This window comes from Sebastes fasciatus, chromosome 3, assembly GCF_043250625.1.
Source record: "Sebastes fasciatus isolate fSebFas1 chromosome 3, fSebFas1.pri, whole genome shotgun sequence".
In the NCBI taxonomy this organism is placed as follows: Eukaryota; Metazoa; Chordata; class Actinopteri; order Perciformes; family Sebastidae; genus Sebastes; species Sebastes fasciatus.
Genome location: NC_133797.1, coordinates 39,231,366 through 39,255,570, shown reverse-complemented (window position 1 = coordinate 39,255,570; position 24,205 = coordinate 39,231,366). Strand labels below are relative to the sequence as shown.

Here is a 24,205-nt window from a genome sequence, read left to right as displayed (position 1 = left end):
GGCTTGAAATAAATACGTAAACTAAGTAAAATACGTACGTAAACAACGTAACATAAGTATGAAAAACACGTTACAAACACCACTAATGTAACTTCCTCCTCAGGTTTTCTAGTGTAGTGTAGTGTATGAGTTGCATTAATGCATTATAGAAATTAGTAACACGTTATTATTGCGTTAACTTTGACAGCCCTAATGTGTGTGTGTGTGTGTGTGTGTGTGTGTGTGTAGTAGTAGCAGCAGTAGAGGTGTTTGTGTATTACTGTTGTTTATTTTCAGTTAATGTTGTATCACTTAATCTACTTAACCCTCCTGTTGTCCTCGAGTCAAATTTGACCTGTTTTCAAACTTCATTATATCATAAATATGGATTTATTCCATCTAATTGCCACAAAAAATTGAATTGTGGGTGTTTTATTCAAATCTGTAGCATCTGTGGTCTTTCCGGGTCAAAATTGACAGGAATACCACAAGTGTCTTTATGTGCTGCTATAAAAGAAAATGTAAATGCTTTCAAAACCATATTCTGACTTTGCCATATACCAGTATGCGATAATCCATCAACATTATGTTCCTTTGATAATAACTATAGCCAAAATAATTCATAATATCACCTTTTTTTTTTACTAAATAAATAGGTATAATTTCACGGAAATTAGGTTTATTAACCTTAATTTCCAAAAAAAGAGTGTAAAACTTAATAATTAGGAATGAAGTTGGCCAAAAAGGTGTAACACAGAATTGGGTGATAGTTTATACTGTATGCTTTATAAACAGTCAAACCAGACAAGGAAGACAAAAGATGCATTGTCGACAGGAAGACAATAGGAGGGTAAACTCCAAATGTGTGTGTGTGCGAGCATATGCATGCATGATTTCAAATCCACAAGCAAACAAATGAGGAAGTTTTAAATAAAACCCAGTTTTATTATCTCTGCATCTTCCTCTGTTGCAACACCGTCTTTTTCTACATCATTCAACACATTAAGACTGTATTTTGTACCATTTGTAAACTTGAAAAGTGCCACTGTATATAAATAAAGTTATTATTAATATTATTATTATTATTATAATTATTTTGGATGTATAAGTTCTGGTGTTTAGAAGAAGAAAATAATACTACAAACCCGGAAGGAGAGATTAGTGCAAAAATTAAGGAAGAGAGCAAGAAAAAGAGGCAGCAGAGGGAGGGAGGGGGTGAGGGAGGTGTATAACAGTTTCCTGTAGTTGCATGCTGATCTGCGTCTCTGAGTCTGTTTCTGTCACACTGAAGAGACGGAGCTGAGCGGAACAGGATGCAGGCTATCAAATGTGTGGTCGTGGGAGATGGGTACGCCATTATTTTACTTTACCTACATTGTTCTAACTTAAGCTGCCTTCAGGTATTGAATGTTAACCCGGCTGTTGCATGATGGGGCTCAAAATTTAGGGTTGTTTTGACAGAAATATCAAAGATGTTCACATGAACAGCCTTGAGTAACAGTTTTGTCAACTTCCGCAGTGATGTGGCTGTGTGATATGATGTTCACTCAAAGGCTACTGCTCTGTTTAACCTGTTGAAGAACACAGTGTTATGTGTAGATCTCTAGGCGTGTGTGTTTGACAGCGCTGATTCAGAGTGAGGGTGCTGGATGGTGCAGGCCACAGCATGCAGGAAAATGCTGTAATGCAGCAAGCTCAGAGTACGGACTCAAAAAAATACCCAGAAGAATGACTCATACAGCGAGGCACAGAAAAGAGAAGAAAATAGCTATTTTGTTAGTAGTTTTGTTAGTAGTTGGGCATTGTTGCACTCTATAGAAGAAAACCTGCTGAATTGGTTCGGTCTTAAGGCTTTAATGTTCTGTCTCAGAGCAAGTTTGGACAATGTGTCATCGACCTCATCAGAGAAACTAACTTCTGCTTGAAGGTGGGGCAAAAAAGGCCGGTTGTCGTGATGGGGGAAATTGTGAAGCGGAAGTACTATTTGTTGAAGCAAGAGCTCAAGTTAAACATTTACAGGTATCTCCACTTCCTGCTGTGTGTTTAATGTGATTTTAATTTGAAGTGTGTGTGGAACATTTGGAAAGTGAGTCAGATTGTATTATTTTGTTTTACTTTAGCACACTAAATTTAAAAGAAAACAGCATCCAGTCCGTCTGGAGCACAGGACGGAGTAATGTGATTTTAGTTATAGAGCCATAAAGTCCACAAAGGGAGGCGGGAAGTCGGGTTAACAGAATGTGGGATTTTAACACGGGGAGACAGCTGTTCAGTTCCAGTTTACTGCCAACAGTCAACGTTGGTTTCTTTTAACCATGACCACAATAATCCCCGAACCGTAACCAAGTGTTTATCATTGTAAGCATGACGACAAAGGTGCCCTAATCTTAACAAAGTGGTAGTTTTAACCCTAACCAAGTACTTTTTACACCTTTACCAGGGGTCAGCAACCTTTACTATCAAAAGAGCCATTTTAGGTAAAGAAAAAAAAGAAATCTGTCTGGAGCAAAACATTTGAACATTGTGATGAAGGTTACTCAGTTTATAGTCTAAGTATATAGTATATAAGTCTAATGCAGTGAGGGCCAAAGTGCAAATGTACTACGGAGTATTAGGGCCACATTGAGGGGAAACAAATCTGAGATATCCAAAATAAAGTCGTAACTTTACGAGAAAAAAGTCATAATATTACAAGAAAAAAAGAAATTGACACGTACAATTACTACTTTATAATATTATGACTTTATTCTCATAATATTAGGACTTCTTTTTTCATAAACCTATGACTTTATTCTGGTAATATTACGACTTTATTCTTGAAATCTCCAAATTTTTTTTTCCTCGATGTGGCCCTAATACTCCGTCATACTGTCGTACATTAGACCTAAAACAATGATAAATAAAAATGAAAATGTAAACAAAGAACAGTTATTCATTTCCAATTTTAAAAATCCACAGAGAGCCACTGGAGAGGAGCTAAAGAGCCGCAGGTTGCTGACCCCTGACCTATACTTAACCAAACCTTAAAGTTACAATCTCAAAGACCTGGGTTTTGTTCTCTTTGGCGGCACCTATGGCGATAGGTAACGATACATTGATCTGGATCGATATATCGATTCAATGATCAACAATCCAATATCATCGATGCAAAGTGAAAACGTCCATGCATATCATCATCTTTAAGATATGCCTTTATTTTGAAATTCCCATGGCACATTTATGTCACCATTTCCATCCAAGCGGTCTCTCCCTACTACAGACAATTAAAATTTTCAAATCATATTTTAGTTGTTTTTTATGAGTTGATATAAATGTAACTGATTGTGTTAAACAGACATGTGATGGCGTCTCATATTGATCACAGGCCACTGAATTTAATCAAATCAGAGTTGTATCAGAGCAGACTTTGCGATATCAGCAAATACTGTATCATTGTCCAAAGAATCAATACGATATTGTATCGTGATGAAACTCGGGATTAACATCCAAAGCGTTAAGCAGTGATTGCAGGCGTGTCTTTGGACAGTGTCGCCTGTGTGACGTCAAGTCAGTTGGCACCTGGGCCTCCGTATCACTCCTTTCTTTATTTGTTCAGCCATAGTAACCGTTTCTAGCCGAGACCGGAAAAAAACAGCACGCCGCTTCACACACACGTGAATTGAAGAGTCTGTTGCGTAAGCTCCACCTACCCGGCTCCTACGCATCACTAACTGTGTCGCCGCTTGAGATTTTTCACCGGGAATGTCGTCACAGTTCATAATACTGCAAATTCTTTCATCAGCGGGCCATTGGCTCAATCACCATTGTGTTACCTCATTAAACCACATATCAACATGTCTCCTTCCCAGGGCGTTAAATACCGAGGCTTTGTCACGGTCGTCGGCGTGTGGTACCACCAAACAAGGTGCCCTTATGAAACGCAGCGGGCGTTCCATTAAGTACAATGTAAACCCATCCGCGGAAACAGTAAACGCTCCGAGAAAGTGCGCAGGGAGCGTGGTGGCGTAGTTTAAAGAGCACACTGGGTGGGCGGGAGGAGAGGTGGATGGGTCCAACAAACACAAGGCTTTCATCCAGGAGATCGCTGTTCGTGTCTCGTGCGTCACGTTACAATCAGCTGTTTGTTCGCGTCCCGTGTTCACAACGTTCAGTTTCATTTTCACTGTACAGACATAGTAGTTTTAAGCCCAACCATGTTGGTCTTTCCTAAACCTAACTACAGTGGTTTGATGCTGAAAATAAAGTGATGCCAAGGGGCGTGACAAAGCGGTGGTATGTAACAAGTTGGGATAATAATTTATTTATATAGCACCTTTCAAAACAAGGTTACAAAGTGCTTTCCAATAAATTAATGATAAAAATAATTAATACCCAGATCTTAAAATCTAAACAAAATAGTTACAACAGTGCACCATCTGTTAAGAAAAAGCCATAATATAAAAGTGAGTTTTAAGAAGAGATTTAAAGGAAGATACTGAGTTTGTCTGTCAGGTAGGGAGCTCCACAGCTGAGGGGCCTGGACTGCAAAAGCCCGGTCAGCTTTGTTGACAAGTTTGGATTTTGGAACTGTTAGTAGGGCCCTGCCAGAAGGATCTCAAGCATCAATCGGGCACATACAAATCACCGATATAGGCAGGAGCCAGACCATTCAGGCTTTAAAAACAAGCAGTGAAATCTTAAAATCAACTCTAAAACTCACAGGTAACCAGTGAAGGGCAGCAAGGATCGGTGTGATGTGGTCACTTCTCTTGGTACGAGTTAAAAGCCTGGCAGCAGCGTTTTGCGGGATGAGAACGTGTTGGACATATAGTGACTCAACAGATATGTATTTAAATGAAAATCTTCCAGATGATTACTTTAACGACAGCGTTCAGAGTCAGAAAACACTTAACGGAGACGTCAATCGCGGCTTCAGATCAGAAAACGCTCCTGTGCGTTGTTCTGGAGAGCGTGGACCAACACCATATTTCAGTCATTGGGTTGTGAAGACTGAACGTTAGCACTTTTACGGTGTTATTTCAAATCTGAAGTACTTGAGGACATCTAGGCTAAATAATTATACCTAAGGAAATAACATTAGCGTTACATTTTTCAAAGTGTATCTTTTAAAAAACAATCTTAAACAGTCAAACTCTTTGAAGTCATACTTTTTCTTTGAAAACACACTCCACACAACACGAAGGCAGTTGGTGCAGTTCTGTAAAGAACACCAACAGCGGGGGGAATTCATGTGAGGAATGTGAAGAGAAGAATTTGCCCACAGCCCAGTTTCCCACCTGTGAACACCTGGCCGATCACTGCAGACAGTATTGATTTGTCGGTTTAAAACAATTCAGAATTGAGAGTCCAAACAGCCCTTCTGAGAGAGTATTGGTATATAGGCTTTATGTGAGCTGAGAAGCTGTCAGTTGAAGCCGGCGGTGGTATGAGTCATTTCTGCCAGGTTTTTTTTTTTTATCTCTTGGTCAGAGCTAACGTAGCTTCATGCTGCAAATATTCCTCTGCCGGACGTAGCAGCAGTTTCACAGTAGATGAACCCTGTGCAGGTGGAGCCTGTGGAGACGGTACAGTCTTTTTAAAAGAAACTCAGCGTCCTAATCTGTCTGTGTGATGTGTGAACATGTTCATCAGTGACTAAACCAGATGTCAAAAAATGGGATTTCAAGCTTCTGGTAACAGAGAGAGAAGAGGAAGTTGGTTTCAGGTTGTAGGGGAAGTCTGCCGTCTCTCAGTGAGTCACTGTGTACATAGAAGCTGCGGATATACAGTATGGCCCTATGATAGAAAGGTGTTGGACAGATGGACTGTTTCAACAAATACACAAATCTCCATCTTTATATATAATATATATATATATATATATATATTTAACAGTATTAAACACACATTTTAAAACCTCTTAGGGGTTCCTGTGGAGTTTTCTTGTGAACAAACAAAAGTTACATTAATAATTGGGCTGTTAGTTGATTCAAATACTTAATCGCGATTAATCACAAATTAATCGCACATTTTTTATCTTTTCAAAAATGTACCTTAAAGGGAGTGTTTATTACTCTTATCAACATGGGAGTGGGCAAATATGCTTGCTTTATGCAAATGTATGTATATATTTATTGTTGGAAATCAATTAACAACACAAAACAATGACAGATATTGATCCAGAAACCCTCACAGGTACTGCATTTAGCATAAAATGTTCAAATCATAACATGAAAAACTGCAGCCCAACAGACAACAACAGCTGTCAGTGTGTCAGTGTGCTGACTTGACTATGACTTGCCCCAAACTGCATGTGATTATCATAAAGTGGGCATGTCTGTAAAGGGGAGACTCGTGGGTACCCATAGAACCCATTTACATTCACATATCTGGAGGTCAGAGGTCAAGGGATCAATTTGATAATGGCCATGCCAGTTTTTCCTCCTAAAATTTAGCGTAAGTTATGAGCGTTATTTAACCTCCTTTGAGACAAGCTAGTAAGACATGGTTGGTACCGATGGATTGTTTAGATTTTTTAGTTTCATATGATACAAGTATCTTTGCATTTAAACTGAGCCCGCTACCACCTAAAAATTGCAAGTTGCGAAGAAATGAGTGGCGTTAAAACAAATTTGCATTCAGCCCTAATTTATATTCATGATGACGCATGTTAGGCTTTTCACATCGTCATTTAATGCAGTTGTTACCGTGAAACGCTCGTGGTTATGTTTAGGCAACAAAACCACTTAGTTAGGTTTAGGACAAACATTATGGTTGGGTTTGGAATAAGTAAAGTAAAATACGTAGGTAAACAACGTAACATAAGTATGAAAAACACAAACATGAAAAACTTCAAAATAACTCAACAAGACTTTGGGACACGAACACCAGTCTCCTGGTTGAAAGTCCAGTGTCTTTAGGACCCATCCAGCTCCCCAACTGTCCACCAGTAGCTCTGAGCGTAGCATATTCACAGGGATGTGTTTACATTGCAGTCAGTACTACATGGTATGAAATGACATCAAAAGCAAGAATGGCGTTGTAATTTCACGCAGACTGACTTAGAAATTCTCGTGTCATTCATACGCTGTTTGGTGAGGCAGGGCTGCGTTGTGATGATGGTTATGAGATTCCAACCAACAGGTTGACATGATGAAAGAGAAAAAAGATACAGTGGATGAAATTAAAGAGAGAGTGAGGTAGAGAGACAGAGATAGCGTGAGGATGAATCTTCTATAAAGAGTTGGCTAAGCTCAAACCAGATCATGTAGGTGACGGTGTCGGCAGGGGACAGAAAAGTTGATGGAAAACCAGATTAAGAAGAAAGAGCCAGAGCGAGATGAGAGGTTGAAGTCTGCAGTTTGGCTGGTTCCTGTTTTCAGTGAGAAACTGATGCTTCTGAAACAGATCGGTTCCTATTTGACTCACACACAACCACGAAACACACACATGCTTGCACTTCTATACTTCTGAGAGCCTTTGCTGACATAACGGACTGCTTAACCCGCAATCCTAACCTTAACTATCGCAATACTTTGCCTAACCCCAACCTTTACATCTCACCTTACTCTAACCTTAACTGTAAAAATCCTCAAACAACCTGACAACATGTCATCAAACTGAAAGTCTAAAAACTCAAACTGGTCCTCACAAAGATAGAAGGACTCACACAGACCTTTTGTTAGTTGGCAGCTGGGCTGCTCGTATCGAGTCAACTTGTTCCTGTTGGCCTTCTTTAAAATGCCACCTTACAATGAGAGACTTTTTACACCCTGAAGCAGTTTGTATGTAGTTGTTTTGTTTTTTTTAAATAAGAAAATATTTTGATTTTAGCAAAAAATTATCACAAAATCTTTAACACAACTCTGTGTTTTTTTGAAAAGTTTTTATTAGCCCAGATAAAAAAAAAAGAAATTTCCCTCTGTGTATTTGGGTATGTGTATATATCTATATATATCTATCTATATATATAGATAGATATATATACACACATACCCAAATATACAGAGGGAAATTTCTTTTTTTTGCTCAATGGCTGTCTGAAATCTATTCCCCTCATAATAGCCATTTGGTAGTTCAGCATTTGTTTATGTTATTTAAAAAAAACAGTATTATAAATGCCTAGGTCACTACTTTTTTTTCTATAATTGTGATAATTTTTCAGGGTAATGTGTAGTTAAATACATTTTACACATAAATAAAGTGGTGTAAATACATAATAGGACTATGGTAACTTTGGACATAGCCCAAGCATCCAAAAGAAAGTCCTCTTTTGTGTTTTACTTTGAAAATTAAATTTGGAAAAACTCCACTTCCTTTTGTAATACATTGTTCCAGTAAAAAATACACAGACCGCCCTGTTTTCACTGGGAGCTATTTCTATCAAAAATACAAAAAACTGTCCACAGTTTTTTTTTAAAGTGGGACGTTTCAATGTTGCACCACAAAGACAAACACAACCATTTTCATTGCCTGGTATTGACAGCAGAAGTTGTCTGTGGCAGATATTGTATTTAGAAACTATAAGAAAGACATGCACTTCCAGTGTCCCATAGGATGACGGCTGGAATAAAAACCAATAATAATCCTTCTAATGGGAGTCATTTGGTGTGCAGATGTTTCTGATATATAGATAGATATTATATTTGCAATGAGAACCGTGACAAATAAAACTGACACTATCTGCATGGTTAAGAAAGTATAGGTGAAGTGCCAACCCCTAACTTACTCATCATGTCATTGGTGCCGGGTACAGGTGATACTCACATGTTGTGAATTTCTTATATTTTGGTATCTCTATAACCTTCTATAACCTTTCCTATATTGTGCGTTACACCCCAGCAACATACTGTATTCTCATACAACGGTTCATATGATATCTTACGTTCATCATACGTTTTCGTGCTTTTCCTACCATTGTCCAACGTCAATTTCCGCTCCGGTCTTTTCAATATAAACTTCCATCTTCACAGGAAACAACTTGGTTAGGTTTAGGCAAACTTAGTTAGCTTTCTCTGATCTGATGTGATTTCAACAATGGAAAACCCCTCCGATGATGTCTGAATCATGCGTCAGTAATAGCCGTGACTCTGAACGGACTGCAACGTTTTGATTCCACCTTTGAAAGGCTCATACATGAACACTTGGTTTCAAATCTTTAATATTTGTTTGACAAAATATCTCAACTGAAGTTCCACTTATACTAGCCTTTTTTTGAGCTTTTCCATCCACAGTCTTCATCAGTAGATGGATTCACAACTCAGAACAACTGATGACAAACCGCAAGCAAACCCACAGCTAAGATTATTTTGCATTATGCAAATTGGATGACCGCAAAAGCTCAACCAAGGCATGCCACACACAATCACGATTTTCTACCTGACAACCACCCAAATACTACTTTATGTCTTGTAATTCAGCTTGGTTGCTAAGTGTTGCATGTTGGACAACTTGCGTACTTAGCATAATGACATAAAATAAAGATGCATATGCTATGGCCTTTTGCAGTCACTAAATCACAACCAGATATTTGAAAGGCTGGAGGGAGGCAAGACTACAAGGAAAACTTATAAATATATAATTTATATTGAAACTATAATAACAACTAACGAGCAACAATAAATTTAACAGATTCAACAAGGACAACAGCCCCACCTCCCCACCTCGCCCCCCAGACCACGAGTTCTGGTGTTATTGTTGAAACGCTGACAACAGAGAGTTTTGGAACAAAATGAGAACAGGGCTAGTTGATACTTGTTTGATCATCTCCTGCAGTCAGCCGTGTCTGTTTCATCACTGTGGATGTTGAGACTATAGCTGCTCACTGCGCTCCTGTAATGAACATGTTACTGGAGCTTTTTTGTCTTATAAAAGGTGATATTAATACTGTATAGAATAAACATGTGATACTGTACATGTGATGACTTTCTCTAAGATCAGTCTGCCAGCTCACTCATCCTCTTCTTTTCTATAACTTTGTCTTAAATCCATTCCACACACTAAGTCTAGCCAGGTTTGATTTAAAGCTGCAGTAGGCAGTATCTTTTTGACATCATTGGGCAAAAATTCCATAATAACCTTTCAGCATATTGTAATTCAAGTGTTCTGAGAGATAACTAGACTTCTGCTCCTCCTCATGGCTCTGTTTTCAGGCTTTAAAAAATCTAGCCAGTGACGTGAGAGTTTGACCAATCACAGGTCATTTCATTGAGAGAGCGTTCCTATTGGCTGTGCTCCGGTCATGTGACCAGAACTTGGTGTTCCTTCATCAGATTTCACAATGGCGGCGGCGTCACTAACTTTCTCATTTTACAGCTAAACCGTGCACTACAAGATGATTCTGAAAACATTTGAGGAGAGAAATAGACATTAACGTAACAGAATATTGATTCATATTTGATCAGCGCTGCCTAGTTTGACCGTTTGGTCGGAGTTCGCGAGTGATTGACAGCCGGCTCTCATAGATCAGCTCTGACTGCTTGTTTTCTTCCGGTCTGTGAAATCTTGCAGATGCTGTTAGGAGCACCGGAGGACACAGAGGCACATGAATTTTTTTCAGTTTACCTGTTTTATGTACTAAAAAATAACTTTTTTTAACCGTATTTGCTCCAGTCTCGCCTTCTTCAGCTTTAAGCATGCAATGCACAAAAATAAATAAATCAATTAATTCATTAATAAATAAATGGAGGAGCTGCTTCTTGCTGGAAAAAATATGTCGTGAGTGATAAACCAACATCCTAAAAAACAACAAATACAATTTAAATCTTTGGAAAACCATTCTGCTCTGCCTTCCCATCTTCTGTAATTTCCTGTTAGTACAAAATGGAAAAGTATTCTATAAATGTAAACTATGAAAATGAATGTATACTGTTGTTATATGTAGTATGGACTTGGGACAAAGCGTCCTGATATTAAGCCTGTCCATCTTCTTCTTTGTCTTCCTCTCGCTGTGATCCACTCTTATAGCCTGAAACATTGATATTGTCTTTTCATAATATCTCACTGATGGTGTTTTTACTTGTGTGTTTTAGAGCGGTGGGAAAAACATGTCTTCTCATCAGCTACACCACCAATGCCTTCCCCGGGGAGTACATTCCTACTGTGTGAGTATGACGCACACACATGCTCTCTCTCTCTCTCTCTCTCTCTCTCTCTCTCTCTCTCTCTCTCTCTGAAGGTATATGAGAAAAATACAGAAAATTACATGCATGAGTAAAACATGTAAACATTTCTGTATGAACACTAAATGCAAAATGCTATTGTGTGTGACACACATATACACACACACACACACACACACACAAACACACACACACACTGCCGTACATGTGCAGATGTCTGCTGGTGTAACACGGGCAGGTTTGGGCTGGCAGCAGCCTTCAAGTTAGAGAGAAAGCTGACAGATAAATTGTAAAAAATGTAAATGATTACCGCCCTCCTGTAGTTTAACCATGAGCAAGGCACTGATTTTAATTACTCTGCTGGCCAACATATTAATCATAGGAATAATAAACATTATCTATAAAGCACCTGGTTCCTTTACACAGGAACCATTTAAGCAAAATAAACAATATAGTTGGAAAAAAATATACATACAAATGATACTATTAGATAAAAGAGATTGAGATTAACAAAACTGTTAAGATATCTTGGAAAAAATAGAAACTTGCTGACACTAATAAAAGACGTTTTTAGGTGAAAAGTGTATCCGGTGGAGAGAGGCATTATACTAACTGATGGCGCGAGATGACTGAATACGAGCAAACACGTGACAGGGAAGCAGGATGTTGCTAAAACAGAGTTGAGTGTCTCCATCGACGTTGCATAAGGAGAGACAGAAACTACCCTTAAGATGACTCAGGTTGGATCACTGACTTATTGCTCTTTAGTATTGAAGCTATTTGGTATGTTGTCTTATTTTGTAGCTAGAGTAAGTCCAAAGGAACGTACTGTAAATACCGCTTTGAGTGTAGAAAAGAGCTTCATAAATAAAATGTATTACAGTTTTTTGCTATTGCTAAAATACAGTTTTGTGAAATTAGGGACCTCTTTGTCGACACAAAAAATATATGATCAAAATACAAATATCTTACATCTCTTGCAAACACTTCATTCAAAATTATATAAACTCAAACTCAACTAACTCAACTTCTAAAAATGCATCCGAACTTTACACACAAACACCAAATAAATATCTCTTTCCATTGTGTGCCATCTGCTCCCTGACGTGCTGAGTATAAAACACTATTATCATGTGTAGCATGCTGTAAATATAGACTGTGAACACAAATGCAATGTGTTTATTATCAATACTCATAACAGTATTAGACATAATCACAGTCCTCTAACTCTCTCTCCATTGTTGTGCACACCAAAGAACAAACCTGAATCCTATTTATAGTGTTCAAGCTCGGATTTCTAAGTGATCTAATTGGTTACAGGCGTTTTCACAGGTGCATTCTGGGTGTGATGTTTTATTATTATTATATTATTATCATTATGTATTATTATTATAATAAACTCACAAAGCTGAGAGATGAGACTGTAGTGTTTCAGTGTGACCACACCGGGGCAGTGCTGCTTAAATATTATAATCTACCATCGACCACAGTGGTTATTTCCTTAAACACACAACAGAGGCCAAATGTCAGATGCATTTTATCGAAAGCAAACAATACAATAAAATGCAATGAATATTCTTATAATCCTTACAGTCTAATAAGTCTAGTGCTCATTAACTGGGCAAGAATAACGTGTAATGAATGCTATATAAACAGGTATTTTTATTAAATCTATGTTACTGGCCATCCTAAACTTTATCCAATCTGTCCTAATACACTTCCTTTTTCTCTGTAATAAAAAGAGAGCCTACCATGGCGTGACGGCATTTCTAAATCCAATGATTGATTGTTGTTAAATAATCAATCAAACGATTGATTGTTTTTTTTCCCACAGGTTTGACAACTACTCAGCTAATGTGATGGTAGACAGCAAGCCGGTCAACCTGGGCCTCTGGGATACAGCTGGACAGGAAGACTACGACAGGCTCCGGCCACTGTCCTACCCACAGACGGTACACACACACACACACACACACACACACACACACACACACACACACACACACGCACACACACGCACACGCACACACACTCGTTAATCTTATCATGTGAGACTTGACAATTAAAAGGAACAAAACAAATATAGTTTTATACATAACAATACAGTATATACAGTACCTACATATAGTGTCTGGCTTTGACCAAATTATTGCAATATTGAAGATTATCCAGGGTGTTATTTTGAGACCAAAGGAATAAAAATGTTGTTACTTGATATTTATTTAATTCTAAAAATTTAATTAAAGCAGTGATGTATATTTTGTGCCACAATCTTGGTTATTATATTATTTTTTTTTTTTATTATTTGTTCATATGGCTGTCACAATATCAGATTTAATTACATGATTATAATGGCCCAAATATTTCACGATAGCGATATCATCACGATATCTATTGAAAATAATAAAAATATTTTTAAAAAATATTTTAATAATTCTTTTTGAATTATATTCAAAATACGAGTGAAGGGAGGTGAAGAGTGCCCTTTGCAATAAAATAAGTCAAGCAGTCATTCTGTTACCGGTAAAGATTAAACTATAAACTTGCAATAGACATAGTCAGAGTCCCGGTGTGGTCAAATCTACCATCTAATCTTCTCTGTCTCATCTCATTATCTATCCATGTAGGATGTTTTCCTGATCTGTTTCTCCCTGGTGAGTCCGGCGTCCTACGAGAACGTCAGAGCTAAGGTGAGTCTCGTCTCTGTGGTACTGTACATCATTTTTTTGGACGGTTTTATATGTCACCTAAATTAACAGTCACCCACTTTGATTTATATTTTTAGTTTATGAAATAAAGTAGTCCTAAAATAGAAACAACAGTGGTCAGACTGTGTATTAAAGTTTTTCTCAGTTGCTATGGCTTATTTTTTGAAACAGTCTTAACTTTCTCTAAACCAGGGGTCAGCAACCTGCGGCTCCGGAGACAAATCCAGTGGCTCCCTGTGGAGTTTATAAAAAATCTGTGGAAATTAATTACTGTTTTTTTGTTAACATTTTCATTTCATTCATCATTGTAGTAGGTCTAATGTACGACGGTACGACGGAGTATTAGGTCCACATTGAGGAAAAAAAAAAAAAAATCTGAGATTTCGAGAATAAATTCATAATATAACGAGAATAAAGTCAACGGTTCACGAGAAAAAAAGTCGTAATATTATGAGAATAAAGTCATATTAGTATATATATATGTATATATATATATAGTATAGTAGTAGTAATTTTACATGTTATTTTCTTTTTTTCTCTTAAAGTTATGACTTTATTCTCGAAATCTCAGATGTTTTTTCCCTCAATGTGGCCCTAATACTCCGTAGTACATTTGCACTTGGGCCCTCACTGCATTAGACTTATATACTATATACTTAGACTATAAACTGTGTTACCTTCATCACAATGCTCAAATGTTTTGCGGCTCCAGACAGATTTATTTTTTTTTGCCTAAATTGGCTCTTTTGATAGTAAAGGTTGCCGACCCCTGCTCTAAAGTGTAAGTCACAACTGTTTGATGGGACATTTGCATGTCTGCAAAAGGTAGAAACTCTCCCAAAACACTTCATTCATGCTTCAAAAGCAGTTAATGTGTCAGTCAACTGGCCAGTGGCACCAAAAATTAGTTTTACTTTAAAGAGACAGGCAGTAAAACGGAGCGTTTCAGACAGAGTATATTCAGGTATATTCAGACAGACAGGATGAGAAGTGGGTTTTTTTTATATTAAAGCATGTTTGGTATGCTCTGGTAGAAACCCCAAATACAAGTATGAACCTGGAAGTAAGAACGATATGCCCCTTTAATATCCAAATAGTTTGGTGGCCCTGATAGCTCAACACATTGCAAATTAAGAAATCATATGCAAATAGACACAACACAAGCAAATGAAGAAAACATCAAATTGACAACACATAAGCAGCGTTTACAAAAAGTGCTGCAAATGGCGAGGACACGCCGGTTGTTGATGTGCATGATTTAGATATTACTGCAGATATCTGATGTTAACCGAGTGTTGGCTTTTTGTTTATTATTATAATACGCACATTATTATGTGATTATAAAAATAGAAAAGCAGCACATTGGAGAAGATGGAACCAAAGAATATCTGAATATGTTTTTCTTGTTAAAAGGCGTACATTTACTGAACAACTTTCAGTTCAGTTTTTTAGATTTCCATTCATCCCTCCATCCATATTCTGTTACTGCTCATCTCTATTCAGGGTCATGTGGGTTAAATCATGGATGTATATGCAGCATTGTGAGATTAAAGGCTTTCAGGTACAGCGCTCTCATCTCAAGTGCTCTCTAGGTTTTGTCACACATTCTCCATTTCCTGCGCTTTACGATGACGCAAGGATGAGTGTACTGCAACGACAGCAGAGCCTCTTTCTCTTCAAGCCTATAAATATCCTATAGGAACATCAATGCAACATAACAAAGGAAATAACATCAGGAATATTGATTGGGTCATTTTAGTACGGTTCACCTCTGCTTTGCTCTTCATTTTGAAACCTTTGTGAGTCACCATGGTAACAAGGGACTGGGGTGGTACCATGAAAGTAGTTCTCACTACATTAGTTGGTATGAATGGAAATTAAAAAGGAAGACCAGTTGATGGTAACTCTTTGAAGTGAAATTTCAGTTCATAAGTTATTATTTTACACCCTGAAAACAAACTGTATTTGATCAACAGTTCAAATAATCACCACATTATCTGTGAGACAAGGAGGCTGAATGTTTTGACTGGCACTGTTTGAGAGAATAGGGTAAAACAAATTTAACTAACAGATACCACCATGACATCCCAGTTGATGACTTAAATTTAGACAATTATTTTTTGTATTACAAGTTTTGTTTGTTTTGGTTTAAATATTCAGTTGAGGCATTATTTTATTTACATTTTTGCCAATTTGTATACCTTTCCAGAACAGAAATCTGAACATTGGATAAAGCCAGGTTCAAAATGCTTGTAAAATCTTTTTATTAGGGCTCCTGAAGTTAAGGCGATAATAACACGTTACAATGTCATACTAGCTTGTCACAAAGGAGGCTAAATAACGCTCCAAACTTATGCTAAATTTTGGCGAGGAAAAACTGGAATGGACATTTTCAAAGGGGTCCTTCGACCTCTGACCTCCAGATCAATGGGTTCTATGGGTACCCACGAGTCTCCCCTTTACAGACATGCCCACTTTATGATAATCACATGCAGTTTGGGGCAAGTCATAGTCAAGTCATATATATATATATATATATATATATATATATATATATATATATATATCATATATATATATGTATACATACATACATGTATACTGTATATATTTTAAAGAAGACATTGTAACTTCCACACTTTTCTAATGTTTAGGTTATTCTATGTTTATATTTTGTTAGTTTTAGTTGTCGGTTATATTCATAGTGTATTTAAATATTTATTTATATTGTGTATTCTATACATATATTTCTCTAGTGTTGATATGTACATTTTATTTATTTTTTATAATTTCCCAATTTGGGATCAATAAAGTCTATCTATCTATCGAAATGTATCTATCTATCTATAGAAACCTAATAAGTGAAGTTTAAAAACGTCCACCGGAGAATTTCCCTACAGGCTGCGGCCAAAATAGAAATATTATTTAAATACACTGTATGTTAATGAGATTTCATAAGACAATAAAGTTGGTGGGCGGGAAAGACTCTCAAGGAGACAATGAATTTGTACTACAGCGGGGTTTAAAATTTCAGCCATTCATGGTAAGACATTCAAAAGTAATTGACTCAAGGAAGCAGCAGTGCGGTTCATCAGGCGATACCCATAATCCCCTCATGTCAAGAGGCTGGCTTGTGAGCAGACGGCTCCACTAAGCGAGCTGGATTTGCCGATCAAAAACTAAAACTGTCACAGTGGGCGCTTACAGAATCTCACTTCTAACTCAATTCTCCCTAGCAGATAACATCTCTCATTTCCTCACTGAGGAAAACGGACGGAGAGAGGATAAAAGCGAAGCCTAGAATAGAGTGAGAGAGGAAGAAGAGATGTGAGGGTGGGGAGGAAGAAGTCAAACGAGAGATCAGAGGGAAAGGTGTCGCAAGGACTTAGAGAGAAATTGCAAAAGAGGAGAGTGGAGGCAGCTAGGACAGGTCTGAAACTTGTATTACATACCATATCTTTGCATTTTAAGACTTATTTCATGACAGTTTAAGAGACCAGGCTGACTCCTTCCTTCATCCATTTTTTTGTACCTCTCCTCTCCCTTCACTCCGTCGTTAACTTCAACTCCGACACATACCTTCCCCTTTCTCTCTTCTCATTTTGTTTGTCTTTAACTCTGCCCAGTGGTACCCGGAGGTTCGCCACCACTGCCCCTCAACACCCATCATCCTGGTGGGCACCAAGCTGGATCTGAGGGACGAGAAGGACACCATCGAGAAGCTGAAGGAAAAGAAGCTGGCACCCATCACCTACCCTCAGGGCCTGGCTCTGGCCAAGGACATAGGTGAGTAACGCCAGTGTGGTTCTCTCAGGCCTCGTATGACAGACATTTGTAGCCTCCTTGGCTGATATTAACTAGGCTACTGTGATGTAGATAAAGGAAAATGTGATTCACATTTTATGGACAGTTTGCCTGTGATGTCGGTTGAATTATGTATTGTGTTTTCATGGATTACTGCCAGCATTGTAGTGAAACAGTGCTAATTGGATTGATCATGGTCAACAATCCTTCTCTCTGACAGATTAAAGAAGCCTTTGTGATGTTATTCAATTATTTAAATAATTATTAAACATCAGCTTTGAGAGAAAAAACTAATTCTCATGCAGTTTCCCCTCAGCTCGACGGGGCATTTTAGCATCTTTCAGCTCATTGTTTTTTGTTTTTTTACAACTCTCATGTTTCCTGTCGAAGCAGGCAGCTGTTTATCCTCATGAAGTTCTAATGAGCCCCGGTGTGCTACCTTTCCAGGACCAAACGGCACAAAAATGGAGCATTTAGCAGCTAAACAGTCTGATGGTTTTCTCAGGAGTTGGTGGAGACCAAAGCAGGAGATAAAAGCAGAATAAATATTGGTTTTATATTAGTCAGGTGGATAGAAACACACTACAAACGTTGACTTAGAGAGTTGCAATCCATAACGTCTTGCATTGTAAGCAGATGAAATATATATAAAAAGGGGAATTATCTTCTTCTTTGCAGAACATGTCTGAGATGTGGCATTAAGATTTCATGAAGTTGAAATCCGTCAAATTAAGATTTGATTCCTCTATATTCCTGTGTTGTTGGAGCGGCTGATAATAGCCCATCCAGATATGCATGTATTTGTAGATTTTTCTGGTGGAATTAGGTCTCAGAGTATTTTTATTAAAACAGGGTTGAGGGGCTAAAGCCTGTTAGACACCCAGCTGACATGTTACTGATGTTTCAGGCCTTTCCTTTACTGTATTTCAACATGCAGGTTCTACAGGATGTCCTGCAGTGCATGTAGTTAGAGGTGCTGTTTACGTGCAGCATTATAGTTTAACTCAGTCACTTTATGGCAAAAAACATTTTTTTAAACAATCTTGATATTCTCTAAACTGTAAGCGCATTTGTCACAACTGTTTGATGGGACATCACAACTCTATAGCATGTTTGCAAAAGTTATAAACTCACCCCAAACACTTCATTCATGCTTCAAAACCAGTGATTGTGTCAGTAAATTGGTCAATGACTCCAAAATGAAAAGTTGTTTTGTCATCGTGTGAGCCGTATTTGTCAAAATGTTTTTTCTAATATACAAATCTCAGTTTTCTTCTACTTTTTTTGTTTGACACTGACTGCTTACTGTACTACACTAGAATGTCAGATTTGTCTAGCTGAATGCTGTTGTGTTATCACGCTGAGCTTTTTACATTTACCCATTTCAACAGTAGGTCCAACACTCAGTAGCACATTTGTATGTATACGGTAAATTCATTCATGTAGCTATGTGTTACCTGTACTGTAAACGGAAAATTCACCTCTGATCTTTCATGTAAAGTTACATACAGAGAACAGAAATTTTGCCACAAAAATGACATCCATGCCAAAAAACCAACAACAACAACAACAACAACCCTGCAACAACGAAAAAAACTGCAGTAGTTCAGTACAAAAACAACAAATTGTACCTCCTCGTCATAGATATCTATGGAATATACAGTACGTGCATGTCTGAAAAATTTGATAACTGAATGGATCATTTTGCATGTGACGGCTCAAACGATGAAGGAATGTTTAGAAGTTGTGAAGACGACGACGATCTCACTGAAAATCAAATCATCCTGTGCAAGTTGTTTATTGTACTAACTCTTTTTCAGTACCTGAATTGGACCAAAAAAGGTGCCAGCTCCCAAATTCAGCAGTTGCATGACATGATAATCATCATCAGCATGATATATTTATATGTATATCTTACATATATTATTATATATCCCACTTCAAATGTGTTTTTGTATGCATTTTCTTACATATCTTAGGCCTACACACAACATGCATTTGATATCTGTTGGTCTACAGATCAAATTGGATTATGAGAAGGAATATCCAAGGCATTTTCAGTGTTGTTTTCTCAGCATTAAGTTAGCTGTGTGTTTACACAGAGACACAGGGGTACATTAAGAAGTAAGGGTACTCATGTGGACAAAAATCAGAAGTGCCGGTACTCAGTACTGGTGAGTACCGGCCCATTTCAGGCACTGCTCTTTTGTACAAGTGCCAAAACACATACAATTTGCTTGAATGAATGACAAATTAAAATCTGTTGCGAACGAAAAACGAATTGTTCAGAGATTTGAACTCACTGTTTTGAAAAAAAACATATTCTCATTCAAGAATTGAGCCAAAGCGAATGAGAAAAAACTGTAACGTGCAGGCTTATCCCTCACTTCTTCTATATGTTTCTAAGTGCAGTTTCGTGTGTGTCCTTTTTTTTTTGCATGTGTAGATTCAGTGAAGTACCTGGAGTGCTCGGCTTTGACCCAGCGCGGCCTGAAGACTGTGTTTGACGAGGCCATCCGGGCCGTGCTCTGTCCCCAGCCCACCAAGGTCAAGAAGAAGGTCTGCTCACTGCTGTGAACGGTGAGACTGAAGGAAATGAAGCGGGGAGGAAGAAGAGAACAACAGGCCTTCTTCACAGCAGACACTTTGACTTGTCATGGCAGGAAAAGGGCACAGGTGTTACTGATAACATTAGCGATGGCTCCGTTCTATTCCAGTGTTCCAGTGAGAGTGAGACAGCGTAAACGACACCGGGGCTGCAGTTGAAAAGTCTTTTTTTCTCTCAGGAAGGTTCCTAACTGAGTGAAATGACCCGGAAGTATCTCAGTAGCAGCCGTGATAAGAGCTGGTTGAATTCTCTAAATGTTAAGGAAAAGGTGCTTCAATGCTTCCTTTCTTATCTCCTTTAGGACTCAGTGGACCATCCTTTATTAAAGGAAAGGAGATAATGCCGTCCCACAATTCCTTGCGTCCGCAACATTTAAAACATTGTACCATTCGGCCGTTCATGAAAACAAGCGGTATTCTTATCATGCATATTATTTTCATACAGTCATATACTAATTTGGATTCATGTTGATAAATATGAGTGGACAGTGACAACCATTTCGTTTCACTTTATCTCTATCTAACAAGTAACAAATAAGTAAAAAACAAAACAAGAATAACAAATAAAAAGTACAGTAAACATATAGCAAACAAATAATTAAAATACATAATATTACGTCCGAAAAGGAGTAGAAGAAATATACATTTAAAGCTGAAGTAGGCGAGATTGGAGCAAATATGATTGAAAAAAGTTAATTTTATAAAGCGGTCGCTATATCCTGACAGTAGTGCATGAAACAGGTTACCTGAAAAAAATCATGTTCCTCTCACAGAGAGCCGGCTGTCAATCACTCGCGAACTCCGACCAAACGATGATCAAATATTAATCAATATTCTGTTACGTTAATGCCTTTTGTCGCCTTAAATGTTTTCAGAATCATCTTGTAGTGCACGGTTTAGCTATAAAATTTAAAAGTTTGTGCCGTCATTGTAAAATCTGATGAAGGAACGCCAAGTTCTGGTCACATGACCGGAGCACAGCCAATAGGAATGCTCTCTCAATTGAAATGACCTGTGATTGGTCAAAGTCTCCCGTCACACATTAGATTTTTTAAAGCCGGAAAACAGAGCAATGAGGAGGAGCAGAAGTCTCTTCAGAACATTGTAGTTTCACCACGGCAGACCTGCGTCACTAACACCTGCCACCGTCGCATCACAATTACGGAGTTTATAGTGAAAGTGCAGTCGGATTCTCTTAACACCACGGTTGTGTTTTCGTAAGTCCTCATGAATGACGTTTTCCATCGAGGTCAAAGGAAAAGTGGTTAGGAAACGACGTTAGGACCTTCATTTTTTTACTTTTCGATCGCAGCCCCGGATCCTGAAATCAAATCAGCTAAATGGAGTTCAGCCATCACCTGTGCTTTTCCTACTGTGACACGTGAAAATGTCTTCCGTGAAGAAAAGGTCTATATTGACAGAAGTAGGGGATCACAAAAAATGAATTGATTATTTTTCTTCTCCTGGATCATAAATCTGAACACAACTTGTGAGGAAGCTTGATCGCGTATAGTGCACATGCAGCAAGAATCACTAATGATAGATTATTCAAAGGCTTCTAGTTCAACGAACATACAGTTTCACACACTTGACAAAGAGAATAAAAACAAGCCAAAGGGAATCATAAAGGGACGCACTGTGAGACAAAGACAGAAGGAATTAGAAACAGATGATGAACGCACAGAGAATAAAGGCCAATTCTTCTGAAGTGATGTTACATTTCCTATGAAAGAAGAAGTTCCTATCATAGTACTTGGGTAATTATTTCCAAACCTTCAGGGCAGATTTCTAATTTGCCAGGAAGAGGAGGAGACACATTTTCTAGTGAGCTAGAAAACACAGTGATGATTTGACAGACAAGCCTTTTCTCCACAGGAGATACATTAGCAGCTGAAAAACACAGTCCAAGGAAAAAGAGAAACTCATTTTGCGCTTCTGCCTTTTTTTTTTTTAAATTACCATAATCATTGTAGAACTAATAGCATCCCGCTGGCATTTCTACAGTATATGTACAGAGATAATTTAAAGACGTGTATCAGAGAAATTATTTTTTACAAAATGGCATGTGGAATAATGAGAGTTTGAATGAGTTTTTGTTCTTAATATTCAAACAGGAATATATTCCCCTGACACCCTACTGCCATTTTCAACCTGTGTGTGTTAATGAAGTTGTTACAAATTCATGTGATCTTCATGATTCTTGCAGGACCAGAAAGAAGCGAACAAGAGATTCAGACTGATGACCCGAGGTTAAAGAAGAAGATTCAAAAGTTCTGTTATGTTTTTAATAGAAAACTACAACTGGATTTCCACTATAAAACCACTATAAAAAAATAATTAAAACAGTAGCAAACCTTTCTGTACAGCACACTCTGAGACTGAATTTTACAGTGCATTATAGACAGAATTTCTCTGTGAAATATACCAATTTATCAGAATAAATCACTAAATGTGGATGCGACAGACTGCCCCATCACACACTATAGATTTAAATGTCAGACCAGGAGCAGAATTATCCAATGCATCAACATCCCTGCACACCAGACTACATCTCACTGCCCTTTTGGGGGTCAACAATATATACAGGTGTCTTGTGCAGCTTCAAATAATGATCAATTTGGTACTGAGTGCAAAGGTGGTGTTGCAATAAAATTGATTCCGACTATTGTTTTGAGAGTGGCGAACAACGATAAAACACAAAGATTGGGATTGTAGTTTTTGTATGAGCAGGGCGCCTGAACAATGTTGTATTTGAATAAAAGTTATGAACAAACGTATTATTTGTTGTGATATTGAAATAAAAGACATTTTATCAAGAAAAAACATCTGCAGAGAAAATGTTATTTCCACTTCCGTAAACCACATGGCCGATGCGAGGATCAAATCCGTCACTGCATATAGTTTCATCAGCAGCATCGGACGCGCAGCATCATCTACACGATCCAAGCGGTGAGATAAAAGAGCTCAGTGCGGAGGTATGACGCTGATATATCTGACTGCATTTACACGCTTCATCTGTCTCACTTTGCTTTCCTGGAGGGCAAGACATCAGGACAGCGATATCAATCTGACTTATTTGTTTGTGCTGAGTAACAGTGGCTCACTGATTAATGGGGGAGAGGTTATCTCCCTGCCAGGTGGGAAACATCGCTCATTATTTGTTTTGGTGTGTGTGTGTGTGTGTGTGTGTGTGTGTGTGTGTGTGTGCACCAGGGATAAAGACACCATTAACCGCACATCACTCTCTGTTAATTATTCCGCTCTATCATAATATACTTGAAATCTAATCGCTGCATGGATTATGTTCCGTAGGGACATTTCTTTTAAGGAGCGAAGTACTACATTTGTGTACCGCACAGAAATCCTGAGGAGGTGGTCAGGGTGGATGATAGACGGACGCCAGAGACCAGAGTTTGACTCCAGTGAGTCCTGTCTGTGGTTAGGTGTAGTCAGGGGTCAGGGGCTTAACCATTTGTCAAACAGCAGCCAGTAAAACGGCTTCTGGTCTGCAGGAGCCTTTTCAAACCAGATTATCCTTGATTCAATGATTACAGAGAACCTGGGCCCGACAGCTCAGATTAGCATCAGTAGGGACATTCTTCACTTGACAAGGATTTAATGTGTTCTACCGTTGCAGGCTTCCCTTTAAGTGTGCAGTCGGGTTGTATACTTTTGAGCTACAGAGAACCTTGCAGAAAACTCAAGGCACGTGACAGGTCACAATCTCTGCTGTGAAAGAGCTCTTCTGTTAGTAAATGCACAGTAAACAGTAAATGGATAGACATAGCCAAAGACAATAAGTGTTAAATGAGGAATCACCATAAATGAAGCGGTTAAATAATGTGGCTATGTTACAACAACGTTAGCTTAAATATGTTTTCATAACCAGAAAGAAATAGAGATGTAGAGTTTATTAGTTTCCTCTTGGCATTTTATTTGATAGTCACAGCTGTGTTTAATGGTTTTAATGCACTTCAGCTGAATATAAAAGTGATATAACGTTAAAAG

At 38.0% G+C, this 24,205-nt stretch overlaps 1 protein-coding gene across 1 annotated transcript; it reads left to right on the top strand.

The window, feature by feature from the left end:
- The first annotated feature begins 1,206 nt into the window (after positions 1-1,206).
- rac2 (Rac family small GTPase 2) lies at positions 1,207-23,020 on the top strand. The gene is made up of 7 exons (XM_074630909.1): positions 1,207-1,327; positions 10,989-11,060; positions 12,913-13,030; positions 13,706-13,768; positions 17,413-17,572; positions 20,037-20,170; positions 22,404-23,020. The coding sequence occupies exons 1-6, from the start codon at positions 1,293-1,295 to the stop codon at positions 20,165-20,167; spliced, it is 579 nt and encodes a 192-aa protein (XP_074487010.1). The 5' UTR covers positions 1,207-1,292; the 3' UTR covers positions 20,168-20,170; positions 22,404-23,020.
- Positions 23,021-24,205: the final 1,185 nt, after the last annotated feature.